At 43.1% G+C, this 15,980-nt stretch overlaps 1 protein-coding gene across 1 annotated transcript; it reads left to right on the forward strand.

The window, feature by feature from the left end:
- Positions 1-671: 671 nt before the first annotated feature.
- STMP1 (short transmembrane mitochondrial protein 1) lies at positions 672-15,649 on the forward strand. Its single transcript, XM_042977219.1, has 3 exons — positions 672-899; positions 13,760-13,813; positions 14,670-15,649. The coding sequence occupies exons 1-3, from the start codon at positions 672-674 to the stop codon at positions 14,742-14,744; spliced, it is 357 nt and encodes a 118-aa protein (XP_042833153.1). The 3' UTR covers positions 14,745-15,649.
- The last annotated feature ends 331 nt before the right edge of the window (positions 15,650-15,980 follow it).

Genomic DNA, 15,980 nt, shown 5'->3' on the forward strand with positions numbered 1-15,980 from the left:
AGGGAGGTTGTTGAGGGTTTCAAAGACCAGGAGCTCATAATACGATAGGGCAAGCTCTGTGTGGAGACAGGATGGGGAGAGGTCTCCTAGAGCTCACTGGCCTCACCAGTTTACATGACAAGCATTTATTGATCCCTCATGTCTCACTTGATTCCCACAATTCAGCAAGGGAGCTGGCATTAGACCCATTTACAGAGAAGGAAGGCGAACTTCAAAGAGGTTAAGTAAGCGGGAAGCGAAGGCAGTCATGAATTGGACACAGTTGTGTCAGGCTCCAAAGGCCTCCAACTTAAGCACCTAACCTCTCTCATAGGTGCTCGTTGCAGATTCCATAGCATACATGCGGCACTTTTGCAAAGTACAGCGCTCCTCCCCTCCATGGTTTCTGCATGAGGACCGGGTATATCGTGTTGCAAAAGCTCGGATTCTGCTTTGCACCTAGGGATGGCCTCCTGCCCTCCTTGCAGTTCAGGGAGTCCTAAGCCTAAGTGCATCAGAATCGTCCGGGTGCTGGTAGTAATATAGATCCCGGGGCCCGACCCACGTTTCCAGAAGCGGGATTTGGGGGACTGGCGTCCCGGCATAGGAACGACCAAAACTATCCAGCCAGGCCTGGGACTTGGGACTTGCTCCTCCTCAGCCTTCTCACCAGCCGGCCGGTTCAGGCGGTAATGCCGGGGCGCTCCGCCAGGGGGCGCCGGGGCGCCGCGAGCGGCGCGCGGGTGGGGCGGGGCGCGGCGGGGCGGGGAGAGGCGAGGCGGGAGGCGCGGGCGGGGCCGGGCGTGACCCGGAAGCCCACGGCGGGTTCCGCCCTCCGCCCCAGAGGCAGGCTCGGACGGGCCCACCGAGCGGCAGCCGCCCTTCGCTCCTTCCTCGCGGACACCATGCTCCAGTTTCTGGTGAGTGGAGCTGCCCCGCAGGGGCTCGGGGTGGCTTCGGGGCCCTCGAGGGCTCCGGGGCCGGGCTGCGGGGCTGTAGGGGTGTGCGCGTGGGTCCGCGTCCCCGCAGCGCCCGCTCGTCGCCTGTCGGGGTGGGCTGCAGGGTTTTGTTTCTGCCGGGCGCCCATCCCTTTGCTGTACTTGTTCTGCAGTCATTCAAGTCACGCCAGAACTTGGAGGCGTCAGCAGGCATTTTCAGAGCCACTTCTGGGCCGTCCCGGCGGATTGTGTAATCGTGGTGTTAAAGCTTCTGGGGTCCTTAAGGACTTCGCGGCCTCCCCTCTTCTGCCCCCGGTACCCCCGCACCCCAATCCCTGCCGGAGAGCCCTGCTGGTTGGGTTTTTGAGAACGGAAGAGGGCGGGGAGGGCCAGGAATAAACTCTAAATTAGTTAGCCACCCCACGAGGCGCAGAAACACAAGGTCGGAGTTAGAGGCTTGGGGGCTGGGGGGGAGGGGACCTCGTCAGGCCTTTTAGAGCTTCCAGACTTGGAGGATGGCTGGTTGCCGGCGTGAGTCAGACCCCGGTGTGCAAGCAACTCTTCCAAAGTGCTCATTTTTGGGGGGAAAATGAGTGTTACTATGAGCAAATAAATTCTACCTCCTGGCTCTTTATTTCGGTTGAAAACTGGTTTTCTGGCGACGCTGAGTGTATTTCAAAGATTGCCCGGTGAAGGTTTTAGGACGTCTCGCCAAACATTTCCAAGTGAAAGTCTCTCTTCCAAGTTTTTGAGTCTTCCACACTTGATGCTTTCAACCTCTGGTTCTGACAAGAAGCAGGTGTTCCATTGTCTTCCTGGTGGACACGTTCGGTGCCCTGGGGAGAAGATGCTTTCCCACATGCTATATTCTTTATTACAGGGAATAAAAAAGTGCCTTGTTTGGGCTTGCTTTCTTTCTTTCTTTCTTTCTTTCTTTCTTTCTTTCCTTTCTTTCTTTCTTTCTTAGATGGTAATTGATTTTTAAAATCTCTAGGTGGAAAGAGGTATCCTTGATATAAACTGCCCAACTAGGACAGGGCTGTACCCTTTGCCTCTGGAAGTTTCTCCAGTGTCCTAACTAGGTGTTAGTTTAGGGGGCAATAGAAATAATTACTGTCATTTAGTTGTAGGAAACACAAAGGTTAAAAACAGTATCAGTGGCGCCTGGGTGGCCCAGTCGGGTAAGCATCCAATTTCCGTTCATGTCATGATCTCACGGTTCACAAGTTCGAGCCCCGAATCGGGCTCTGGGTGCTGACAGCTCAGAGCCTGGAGCCTGCTTCAGATTCTGGGTCTCCCTCTCTCTCTGCCCCTCCCCTGATCGTGCTCTGTCTCTCTCTTTCAAAAATAAATAAACATTTAAAAAAATTAAAAAAAAAACAAAACAGTATCAGCCTCAAAGTGTAAGATGATAGCATTGAGACTTCTACAGCTGTAGCTTATTGATTCCATTATACTTCATAAGTGCTTTTGCAGAGTGAATTTATTTGGTTTTGGAATAAACTTTTGCTGTGTATAAATATGCATGTATCTGATTTGAGGATTCAGAATTCTCAGCATTCAAGGAGAGATGCTGCATCCGTCCGTTACATTCCTAGCTCGGAAGTAACTGGAACGTGGATGCTCTCTTGCCCCCTTGTTCTCCCATCTCCTCATCGCATCTTTTTAAAGATGTGGATAGTATTACTTTTCACCTTGATTTTACCTCTGTCAAATGATTCACTAAGTCTCTGAACTTGGGCAAGTCTTTCTCTTGCTTTTAGCCATTTTATTTATAAAATGGGTTGAGGGGTGCCTGGGTGGCTCAGTCAGTCGAGTGTCGGTCTCTTAATCTCAGCTCAGGTCTTGATCTCAGGGTTATGTGTTCAAGCCCCGCGTTGAGCTCCACCCTGGATGTGAAGCCTACTTAAAACGACAACAACAACAACAACAGCAGGTTGAAGCAGGTGATCCCTAAGTTGTCCTCGAGCTTTTAACCTGTGACCAGCCATCTTGTCCTGGTGCTTAAGCAGTCAGACACCTGGGCTCGAACCCTACCTAGCTCCATCGTTTTTAAGCTGTGGGAACTTGTGTATGTTATTTAAATTGTCTGTGCTTCAGTTTCCCCATATGAAAATGGGAACCTACCTCATGGCTTTGTTGTGAGGATTAAAAATGAGTTAACACATGAAGGTGTGTTAACCGACACTTAATAAGGACTCAGATTTATTCAGTTTCTCGCTGGAACCGGTCCTAAAAATGGGGACCCCTTTACCCTCAGAAAGGTAGGTGATGGGAAGAGTTTTGGAAGTAATGAAATGGATACAAAGTTAAACCTGTGCATGGTCATTGCACATTCTGGAACCCTCCAAGACGTTTCCCACAGTTGTCACTTCCTGGAACACCAGTTGAAAACCACTGCACCCGATTGTGTTGCTTTTATATTCCTTTAGTTGTCCATTCCTCCGTGGATTAAAACAGTCGCCGATCATCCCGGTCTCAAAAACTTGTTCCCGTGGTCCTGCTGCCTCTTTTCCCTTTGACGCAGTAGCTTCCTTGATCGCAGTAGGTTCAGCCACGGTTGTTGTAAGGAAACTTCTGAGGCTTTTGGGGGAGGCCTGATGTGACGGGCACCGCCGGGAGCCCTGCGTGCCCTGCCTGCGGTGCTCTTCCCCGGGGTCATGGATTGCCCTTGTTACCTTCGAAGTGCAGCGCTTGGTGCTCTTAATCACCTCCTCCTCAATCCCCCATCTCTTGGCTTTTGGATCCTTCCTTGTGCGACATTCTTTAACACTAGAACACATGTGGCTTTATTTTTGGGGAAGAGCCTGCACAGAGTGAAGGCGACTGACTCTGGTGCTGGCCCCTCCCAGGGCTGAGGGGAACAGTATCTTGGGGCAGCAGCCGGGAAATGGTCCTATCTAATCTCGCCTGCTGGCACTGGCTGCTTTTCCCGTCTTTTGGTTTCTAGGTGTTTCTCAAGGCTCAGTCCCTGACTCTGCTCTTCTCTTCACACCCACCCTCAGGGAGTGTGTTCCTTGTCATACATCACCTTTCCTCTTTGCTGCTTCCCGGACTACCTTGCGTCCCTTTCTCTGAGTTCCAGTTCGCTGTCATCAACTGTCTGCTCAGCATCTCTTGCCCTACCCCCTATCTCAGGCCCAACACATCTGGACCCGTTGCCTCTTCCATCCCCCACCCTGCAACCCATGCCCCACACCTGACTTCTTTCTCTTCTCCAGCCCTTTCTCAAATTTGAAATGCTGACATAATCTTTGATTTGTTTCTCTCCTTCATTCTCCATATCCTTATCAGCTATGCCTAGCACATAAATGTCCCTGTGTAGCCTTGGGTGAGTTCCTTAACTGCTCTGTGCCTCAGTTTCCCCAGCATAAACTGGGCAGTAATAGTACCTGCTTTGTAAGTCTGTGAGGAGCATGAGCTACTTCATGAAAGGAGAATGCTACCTTGCACACAATAAGCACTCAGTAAACATTAGCTGTTGTTTTAGGCCATTGGGTCTTCATTACTCACCTTACGAAAGTTCCATCTTTATGTTCCCCAGTGACAAGTTCGTAGAGTAGGTCTTTTTTACTCTGCCTTTGCACCAGGTACACCAGCCTAGTTGGGGTAGGAATGTGGGTTTTGAGTTGGAGGAGTGATTGTAGGTTATGTGGTTTAACATGCTGACACTTGGTCTCCACTGCTAACGGGGTGTCTGGTGTATGTTTTGTCACCTCCCGTTAAAATAGGCTCACTATGGAGCGCCTGGGTGGCTCAGTTGGTTAAGCGTTCTGTCTCCCCTTCTCTCTGCCCCTTACCTGCTTGTGCTCTATCTCAAAATAAATAAACTTAAAAAATTAATGAATAGAATAGGCTCACTACTTCCTCAGAGGATCTGTCATTTTTGGTCACCATCTTACACTATTCTTGGCGTTAAAGAGCAGTTCCAACTCACATGACAACACTTCACATATCAGAACAGCATTACCTTGGTACCTTTCTCTATCCCCTGACCCCCATCAGTCTTGTCTTTAGACTAAACATCTCTGATTCTTCCATCCATTCTGTATTTCAGGTTCATGCTGGTTAGCCTTCCCCGAATCTAGTTTGGGGTTGGTTGGTTGGTTGGTTGGTTTTGAAACACGGCCCCTCCATCCAGTCTGATCAGCCTTAGAAAAGTAAGGCTGCCTTCTCTACTTCTACGTTTCCTTTGATGCCCTTGGTGTTCTGTCCACCCTTGCAGCTGCCTGAGTAATCCTCCAGTCTTGTCTTCTCCACGTGCTCAGAAACTGTCAATGGTCTTTATGTCCCTCCAGATCAAAGAGTAACCACTTGCACTTGATTTTCAAGATTTGCTAATCTGACCCCATTTTCCCTTCCTATTGCCCTTCAACGTATCTCCTTTGCTTTTGATTGAATAGACTATCTTACTGATCTGGACCAACCTATGGACCTTCCTGCTATCAGACCTTCCCATACGGTTTTCCCTTTGTCCTCTTTTTTGCCTCCCCCTTCCCCAACTACTCTTAATGGCTCAATTCCCATCTTTTTCCATGAGCTTTCTTTATTACCTTAAGCTCCTGAAATGTTGACACTGTTAGGATCCATCTCCCCATTAATTTACATCTTTGTATGCCTTTCATCAATGTTTTATTATCTTCTCAATAATAGTCTTGTACCTTGTTTTTTATATGTATATTTCCAGGTACTTTTTAGTTGTTCTGAGTGGCATCCTTTTTAAAATTACATTTCCAAATTCATTGCTGATGTATAGAAATGCTAATTTGGGTGTATTGATTTTTTTAAATGTTTATTTATTTACTGAGAGAGAGAGAGAGAGAGAGAGAGAGAGAGAGAGAGAGAATCCCAAACAGGCTCCACGCTGTCAGCGCAGAGCTTGACGTAGGGCTCGATCCTGTGAACTGTGAGATCATGACCTGAGCCGAGATCAGGAGTCTGACGCCTTACTAACTAAGCCACCCAGGTGCCCCTGGTGTATTGATTTTTGTATCTAGCAGTCTTCCTTATCTTTTAACTCCCATAGTTTGTACATTCAGTTGGAAGTGAATCAGTGAATGCCATACTGTGAAGGCAGTCTTATCTCCATTGAAGGCAACAAGGACAATTTTGTGCTCTTTTCCAATTTTTTTCCGTAAATCAAGTTAGGACTTCCAGTAGTAGTAAGAGTGGATATCCTAGTTTTTTTTTTTCTGCTTTTAGTGAAAATGCTTCTGAGGTTTTAGTATGATGTGTTTCTGATATTTCCTTACAGATTAACGAAATTCTCTTCTATTTCTGGTTTAAGAGTTTTTATTATGATTGTCTATTGAATTTTGTCATGCTGTGTACCCATATGGTGATCAAGTGATTTTTCTCCTTTGATGTGTTCATACAAATGACATTAGATTTCTAATACGAAGCACTTAAACTGTGTGGCCCATTCAGACCATCATTTGGTGATGCGCTCTGTTTTGTTCACTGCACCTTCATGCGTTTTAGTCTTGTCTTTCTAGAGTAGACCATAAATTCCAGGGGAAGCAGCAGCATACCTTATATTTAGATTTCCCAAGCACATGGCACTTAGGCAATACTATTTTATTTCATTTATTTAATTAGATATTCCTCTTTTGCCTGATGACTTCTCTCAGATATTCATAAGATACTTGAATATTTGAATCAGCTTCTTTGAGAACAGGCCGACTGGTTCTACCTGATAGACCTCTTTCCGGAATGTTACAGCTAACTTTTTCATGAATGTCCCAATTTAATTCACTGGCTCAATTGAAGAATTAACAGCCGCCCCCCCCCCCCCCCCCCCCGCCTCCCGTGACCCCCCGCCCCGCCCCTTCTTTCTCTAAGGAAAATTATTGAGTATAAAATCTAGCTTACATCTTAAAAATGCACTTCTCTGTGGTTGCAGTAGAGAAGCCATAGGTTATATCCTCAGCAGAGTTTTGTTTTAATGGATAGAATGTGGGTTTTATTATTACTTGAAGCAGCTGTGAAACACAGTTGATAATTTCTCCACAACAGGTCTTAAATGTTTAAAGACTAAGGTACAAAAAAGGTGGATTTTTTTTTTTGCCTCCTTGAAATGGACCAGTCTTCAGACAGGTTCTCTAGGTGTGTAGATTAAACTGAGAAATTGGGGCACCTGGGTGGCTCAGTCGGTTGGACGTCTGGCTTCGGCTCAGGTCATGATCTCCTGGTTCGTGAATTCGATACCCGCATAGCGCTCTGTACTGACAGCTCAGAGCCTGGAGCCCGCTTTGGATCCTCTGTCCCCCCCCCCTCTTTCTCTGCTCCTTCACTGCTCATGTGTACTCTCTCTCTCAAAAATAAGTAAAAAAACATTAAAAAATATGTAAAAAATAATTTAAACTGAGAAAATTATCAGCATATCTTTTATTAATGCTAGATAATGTATACTTCTGGTTTTATTGTCAATGTGTAGCTTTTCTCATCTGAGACCATAAAATATTTTTGGGTATCCTTTTGAATGCTAGTTGTAGCTATATTTGCTAAATAAAATGAGATTATTTCTATTATTATTTATTTTTAATGAGATTACTTTTAGGTTTCTGAAACCCTTGTCAGTAAATACGAGATGGTTCAGATTCTGTGTCATAACTTGGGTTTGAAAATGTGATTTGATGAGTCCTCTTTCAGACTTGTTGGGTAGTGTTCAGTCTGGGTTACTGCCAGGTGCCATCCTCAGGTCAAAACTGTAGCTTTATGCTCTGACAGACAGAACTTTCTGATTGGGGAAGGGGTTGAGCAGCAAATGATGAGTCAGATTGCTTTGGAGTTTGCTTACTTGTTTTTAAGACTTAGTGCTTGTTGGTGTTGATGCACCCTTGTGACTAACCTGCTTATGTGTCCTTACATAAAAAAAGTTGATTTGCTGTGGTGTTCATATACAGAGCCACCAGTTGATGGCAGTGGTCCTCATTTTTTTCACTGTAACGTTTCCATTCTTTTTAAGCATTTGTCCAGTCCGGAAACCTTGAAGTTGTCTTTGATTTCCTGTTTTATCCCTTGTGGCTGATATTTTACCACATCTTATTGACGTTTAATATATTTTTTAAAATATTTATTTATTTTTGGGAGAGCGCAAGCCGGGGAGGGGCAGAGAGAGGGGGACAGAGGATCCAAAGTGGGCTCTGCCCTGACAGGCTGACAGGCTGACGAGCCTGATGTGGGGCTCGAACTCACGAACCGGGAGATCATGACCTGAGCCCAGGTCAGACACTCATTCGACTGAGTCACCTAGGCACCCCGAATTCAGTGGTTTGTTTTGTTTTGGTTTGGTTTTTGGTTTTTTTGCTTGTTTGTTTTTTCGTATGTTCATAGAGTTGTGTGGCCATCGCGGCTATCTAATTTTGTATCTAGTATTTCGTTGTCCCAAAAAGAAACTGCATACTCATTAGCATTCATTTCTCATTCTTCTCTTCCACAGCCCTGGACAACCACTAGTTTATTTTGTGTTTTTATGGATTTGCCTATTCTGGACAGTTCCTTTAAGTGGAGTCATATAATAGGTGGTCTTTTCCGACTGCCTTTCACTCAGTATAATGATATCAAGGTTCATCCATGTTGCAGTGTGAAGTCAGTCCTTCATTCCTTTTTGTGGCTGAATAATATTATGTTGTATGGATATACCACATTTTGTTAATCCTTTCACCCGTTTATAGCACTTCGGTTGTTTGTAACTTGGCTATTACGAGTAATCCTGCTGTGAACGTTTGTCTGCTGGTTTTTGTGTAGATGTATGTTTCATTTCTCTTGCATATGTACCCTAAAATAGAATTGCTGCATCCGACAGTAACTCTGTGCTCAACTTGAGGAATTGCTAAACTGTTTTCCAAAGTGGCTGTACCCTCAGCAGTTGATAAACGTTCTGCATTCTCCACATCCTTTTCAAAACCTGTTCATCTTTTGTGTTAAAGTCCTCTAGTGGGCACAATGTGGCACCTCACTGTGGTTTTGATTTGCATTTCCTTGATGACTAGTGACACTGAGCATCTTTTCATGTGCTCATTGCTCATGTGTATCTATCTGATTTGGAGAAGTGACTGTCAGATCCTCTGCTGATTTTTAAGTTGGGTTGTCTTTTTATTATTTAGTCACCAGGATTCTTATATTCTAGATGTAAGTCCCTTATTGATAAGTGATTTGCAAATATTTTATTCCATTCTATTGGGTTGTCTTTTCATTTTCGTGATGGTATTCTTTGAAACACAAACATTTTTAATTTTGATAAAGTCCAATTTATCTTTTTTTTTTTTTTTTTTTTGGTCACTTTTGCTTTTGGTGTCATATCTAAGAAACCATCACCTGATGCAGATCTTGAAGATGTGTTCCTGAGTGTTCTTACAAGAGTTTTATGGTTCTAGCGTTCACATTTAGATCTTGACCCTTCTCAGATAGTTTTTGTTTATGATGTAAGGTAAGGGTCCATATTCACTCTTTGGCATGTAGATATCCCGTTGTCCTAGCATTGTTTATTGAATGTATGAGCACCTGTGTTAAAAATCACTTGGTGCCTGGGTGGCTCAGTGATCCATTGTTGGTTTTGGCTCAGGTCAAGATCTTGTGGCTTTGTGAGGTCAAGCCCCATGTCAGGCTCTGCGCTGGCAGCATGAAACCTGCTTGGGAGTCTGTTTCCCTTTCTCTGCCCGTCCCCAACTCGCGCTATCTCTGTCTCTCTCAAAGTAAACTTAACAAAAAAAAAAAAAATTAAAAATATGTTTTAAAAAATCACTTGACCATAAAGGTGAAAGGTTTTCCTGGACTGTCCATTCTGTTTTGTTGCTTACCGTTGATTTTTATTTTATTATTGTTATTTTAAGTTTTCATTCATTTCTTAATTCCAGAATAGTTAACATAGAGTGTTATATTGCTTTCAAGTGTACAATATAGTGATTCAGCAATTCTGTACAATACTCAGTGCTCATCAAGATAAGTGCACTCTGAGGCTTCACCTATTTCCCCCATTTCCCCCACCCACCTCCTCCCTGGTAACCATCTTTTTGTTCTCTATAGTTAAGAACCTGTTTGGGGGATCATCATTGATTTTTAAGAAAAACAATTCAGTCACATTTGCTTCTGTCCTCTCTGCTGCCACACGAATCTGGGCCTTCCATGACCTGCACTTACTCATTATTCAGCCTTTTTTGTGTAGAGCTGCTGGTTGAATACTTCTGAAAGCAGTGGTTTCATCACGTTGCTGCTGGTAGAGGGTAGCCGTTGGTGTTCCACCAAGATCGCATGCGAACTAAACTCCTTTGCCTGTTTCTTGAGGTTCCCTCAGCCAGCCCTACCCAAGTCTCCATACTTAACTTCTGTTTCTAAATTCAAATCATCTTCTAATCAATCCTGTTTCTCTTAGGTATCACATCTTCATATTTTATGCCTTGATTCTCCACATTCAGTTCCCTTCCCAGTTTAAAAGATAACACTTTCTCAGCATAATTAGAGACTGTAATAACAAGTTGAGGTACCTTGATCTCTTTCAGATACAGTTTCTTAGAAGAATCACTTCTCTGTCATTCATTTGGCCACTTAATGCATGACCCAGTTCTGGTTTGTCCTGCCTCTGTTACAGTCAAGGTCCTGTACTGGGTGTTGCCTTCAGTTGTTTTGTAACTGTTTTGTTTATATGTAGCTTTTCTTCCTATACATTGTACAAACTCTTTGAGAGTGTAGAGACATTTTATAATCCTTTCACAGGGCTGAATATGAATGTACATTCAGTATGTAAGGGTCTTTGATCTTTTAATCAAAACTTTGGGGACCAGATGTATTGGGAGATGTTTTTAAGATTTTAGAAAGGTTTAAGCTGCATATACCTTGTTACTTAACAGCCCAGTAGCACTCTGGGATAGCCTCTGTTATGACATACATTAAAATATTTCCTGTTACGCCTATTCTCCAGTGGGGTGTAGGGCAGGATCCTATGTTTAAAGATTGCTTTTTCTGTAGCAAAAAGTGAGTTTCCACACTGAATGTGATAGACTATAAATAGTCTCATATCAGTTCAGGTCAGGTGTGATTTTGCTGCCAAATGAGTTACAGTGAAACAGTTTGAGTAGAGTTTGAGTTTCAGAATTGTGGGTAAGGGATTGTGGAGGGACGTGGGTTCTAAGTGTAAGGTGTAATTATAGAGCAGGGACACACTGTCTCCTCTAATGTGTGGGGACCCAGGCCGGTCTGGACTTCCCTCCTTGATTCTTCGCTGCAGCCTTTTCCTCCCACCCATTTGTCCTTTGACCAATTCGCTCATGCCACTCCTCCGTCCCCAGATCCCTGGTGTTTTGCCATTTTTTTGTCCCCAGTGTGCTTGTGGGAAGAAGCTACATATTCCTAAAGTCTCAAGATGATTGCAGAAAGGATGTAATAGTAGTTCATTTAGTGTCAAGCTTGGGAAGCCGTCACTTTTCTTTTCCCTGCACTACCTTCTCTTCTCTGCAGTGAACACAATGGGGGACCAGTGATGTGGAGGGGGCACCATGGGGGTGGCATACAGCCATCTGGATGGACTCCTGGCAAGGCAGCCAGGTCTTGGCCTGGATGAAGTTAAGCAATCTTGGCCTGCAGAGAGGTTTCCGATTCATTCAAGACCTTCTGTAATCTGACTCCAATCTAACTTTGTCAGATTAATGAGTCACCATTGCTCAGATTGAGATTTTATGTTTTTATATTTCTTATTAATTTTTTTCTGTGTAAACTTGCCTATTGAGCATCCCATAAAGAACATATAACTGCTTTTCTGGCTTCATGCATTTCCCTCAACATTTTTCTTTAAAAAAAAATTTTTTTTTTAATCCTTATTTATTTTTGAGAGAGAAAGAGAGAGACAGAGACAGAGAACATGAGCAGGGGAGGGGCAGAGAGAGAGGAAGACACAGAATCTGAAGCAGGCTTCCAGCTCTGAGCTGTCAGCACAGAGCCCAACGCGGGGCTTGAACTCATGGACCACGAGATCATGACCTGAGCCGAAGTTGGACGCTTAACCGACTGAGCCACACACAGGCGCCCCTCAAACATTTCTCTTATTATGTGACATTTCTCTTATGTATGTAATTTTACAACATCCCAGTGATAGACTGGGCAGTATTCTGAAACTGGAATTGGACATGACTTGTCTAGAAGCCCATAGTTTTTGTTTTGTGTTGTGTTTTAAAATGACTGCTATTTTTTCACGTGCCTAATGGCTGGTGACCTTGCCAAAAGGAAGCCACATTAGATATGCCATATTTATTTTGAGACACACAGGGTAAGAACCAGGAAGCCTCAAATGTTGGAGCTGGAAGGAACATTGCTAGTATGTTTTATAGATCAGGAAACAAATCAGCTAAAGATACACAGCTAGATAGTGATAGAATCAGAACTTATTTTTCTTGAAAATTTGCAACTTTATGTTTCCTCTGCTTGGTTGCTTGGTGTTAGAGCTAAAATTTTCATTTGATTTTTTTTCTCATCTTCTAAGTAAATTTAATACTCTTTCTGGATTTGGAAAACCTCTATCTGGTTTCAACGCACAGAAGTGAAAAAAAAATCATTTTGCTTCTTGGTACCACCTTGGTAAAACTATGTTTTCACAAGACGTGTCTAATTAATCAAATGATTAGAAAATTGGTCTATGATTAGAGATTGGATAGCCTCATTTATGCTTAATTTAACTAACAACAAACCAATTTAAAGTGTGCTTTTGGTGTTTAAAGCTCAGTAAGGCTGTATTCTGTTTCCCCATATATATCTCTAACTTGAAGACAAGGTTAGATCACACCATTTAGAACTGGTGGTGATAAGTGCCACACTTTTTCTGTTAACCTCTGCTGTGTATTGAATAGGAGCAACACTGATTATAGAAAATGGTGGGAAAAAAAGAAATACCAGATGCCAGTTTGAATTTATGAAATTAGAAATTAGGTGTCCCGTTGGAGGGGCTTAATTGTTGGAGGAAAAAAACCCAGGGAATTACAGATCATCATTAGAACTCAGAGTTTAAGGAGATTTGGTTCTTTTGTTGTCAATGGAGTGCTTTAAGTTTTCATGAAATGGTTTTGTTGTTGTTGTTGAAGAAACCAGTCACCCGATGGGTTACACATTTATAGTTCTCTAAAAATCATGCCTGTCTCTTCTCACTGAGAAAGAGCTGGGGAGGGGACGTGTGCTCCCCCGTAGGTGGGAAGTGCTCTGCCCATTAGGTCCCATCCAGGCAGAGTGCTCTCAGTTGGATGTTGGAGTTTCCTATGCTGTTCTCTCATGATATATCTTTGTTTGTGAGTGTGAATCTAATTTAGGTTGTTCTGTGTTTCTTTGTTGTGAACGACCCTGAAAAAGTCCCTTCACTAACTATCCTGGGCCTCACGTTCCACTTGAAATAAGAAGAGATTGAACTGTGAAAATCTCTTCATTTTCTAAGATTCTACCATTTAGCTGAGTACTTTTTTAAATCAGATATTTTTCGTTTAATGTAACAAGAAGTAACAAACCAAAGAAGAAAGAAAGACAAAAAACAAATTACTTTCAACAACAAAGTCATCACTTTGGCTTGGGTTTCTAGAACTGACAGTCAAGTGTTTATGGAGGTTGTGAGGGGACAGGGAGAATCTAGGGTAGATTTGCTCAGTGCTACCATTTATTCTCACTTCTGTATGCTCCTTAACGTTTTGGGAGAGTATTTCTATGTTATTTTACAGAAGGAAACAGTCTCACACTACCTAGCCCTAGGCAGGACACAGGGGTCGTTAACTGTCCTGAGCTCCTTAGACTGTTGTCTTTATAGTTTGGTTTGGTCTCAGGTGGCACAGAACTTCGTATCCAGTGTAACTCTTCCTGTTCTACTCTTTCAGCTTGGATTTACTTTTGGCAACGTGGTTGGAATGTATCTGGCCCAGAACTATGACGTAAGTGACCATATCTGTGTCCTCCCGTAATTTGTAGTGACTTGTCTTTGTTGAAGTCAGGCATGCCTTCCAGCGTAAATGAAGTCCGTAGGTCTCGGGGAAAATGTCCTGAGTTTTGTAGAAGGATTTTCTGCTGTTTGAAAAATACACCTCACAAAAGCATCTGTCCTCCGTATCACCACAAGAGGGCAAAATCTCATCAATTTAGATGGTCTTATGATCCTGAGCTGTGCTGGTTGGCCCAGAATAATTAACTACTGACTTAGAGTCTTCTTATATAGTTCTGTGGACAATTATGTGATAAGTGGAAATGTAAGAGTAATTGGATCATCTTTTCAGTTACATCAGACACATTTTGTAGAAGGGGAAGTGGAAAAGCAGGTGACAAAACTGCCCATACATGGGGCCTCTGGAAAGGTTGTTTTAAAGAGAGGGAAAGGAAGGAAGAGGTGGGAAGAGGGAAGGAAGGGAAATATGTTAACTTTTGATTTGTCTGTGGTGAAGCTATTAGTGTGACAAAAGAAATTCTTTGTCAACCTTCACTTGAGTTACATGGTTTTCTAGGCAGGAACTTTATTAATTTATATCGCCTTTATTGTTCGTATGCACAACTTCTATTTGGCAGTGGATTGAGGTGGTCAGTGAGTATATAAAAGTAGAAGTCAGAATTTAGCTTCTGAGGAGGGAACATACTTCAGTTTATAGCTTCGAGATCCTTCTTATGCAGCCGTGAGGCCAAGTCGCTTTCAGAGGAAAATAAAGACTTAACAACAGCCCTTTGTTGTAGGAGGAAGAGAAGTAAAAGAGTATCAATTAGGTAGCTGCAAAATTATAATCATCTTTTTTCTCTTTAAAGATACCAAATCTGGCTAAAAAACTTGAAGAAATTAAAAAGGACTTGGATGCCAAGAAGAAACCCCCTAGTTCATGAGGCGGACCCAGCACTGCTTTCTGGATAGACCGATTCTGCTCTTCTTGAGGCCTCCTTATCATCTGAACCAAAAAGCTTTTGTTTTAAATTTCAGCCTCAGCAGTCTTCCTCTCTGCTAGATCCTATGCTGCCTGAGAGCAACAGTTGAGGCTTCGCATTCAGAACTACCCTTTTCCAGCATCCTCCCCCCTTCCCTTCCTCCTTCCAGCCACTTGGGACGGCCTGAGACTGGAATTATGGTGCTTGATTAGTAAACGTGACCTCTCCTTTATTCTTTGGGGTTTCTAGTGTTTTCTAAAGAAAAATTGATGAGTTTTGTATGGCTGATCAGATTTCACAGTCTAACAATTATAATGGGTGTTTAAACATTTGTTACTAAATTATGTTGTTTCACGGTAATTAAAATTAAAGTCCAGAAGCCACTTACTCCTGAATTATCCACTTACTGTATACTGTTATCAGCCAGCTCCATAGCTGCTAATTTAATCATTAATCGATTTGCTACATTGACTGAGAAACTATATCCTGAGAACCCTGTCAGGAACTCGGGAGTTTAAAAATATGTAAAATAATGGCCTTTATCCTCTGTGAAATTCAGTCAAGTATGCATGTTTTTCCCTAATGATGTCTTTGATTCGACACTTTTCTCTCAAAAGAATCCTCCTATTTTAAGGGATTATAGGTGCATTTGATGTTACATGATGGATAAATGATAAGTTGTCTGTAAAAGAAATATTATGCCTTTTCACATTAAAAAAATGTATTTACATTATAACTTTATAGTAATTCTCATAAGAAAACTTTGAGGGTTTTTGTTTTTGTTTTTCTCCCTGCAATAAAAAATCACCATTGTATGTTGACCCATTGATAGAGACATCTCTCTGCTCCTCATTCAGCAGGGAGAAGCTACTGAAGATGAGACCTCCACCCAAATGCTAAATATTTCCATTATTGATGGGGGTGGGGGGTGAGCATAGAGGCCGCTTTTCGGCTACAGGCAGTGGAAACCTGAACAAGGCAGAAGGGCCCACAGTGAGCACGCAAACGGGCTCATTAAGCCATAGGCCCTAACTGACCGATGGGCTACGTACAGCTAGGCGCAGTTCTAAGGATCACCAAAAAAGGGAGAATTCCATCAGTCCTCATACTCCCTTACTCCGCCCTACTGTGACTGTAGCCCCTCACCATCGCCTTGTGGTGGACAGTCTCTCTTTTGCTGTCCTGCCTGCTGCTCCC

This window comes from Panthera tigris, chromosome A2 (assembly GCF_018350195.1).
Source record: "Panthera tigris isolate Pti1 chromosome A2, P.tigris_Pti1_mat1.1, whole genome shotgun sequence".
NCBI classification, from domain to species: Eukaryota; Metazoa; Chordata; class Mammalia; order Carnivora; family Felidae; genus Panthera; species Panthera tigris.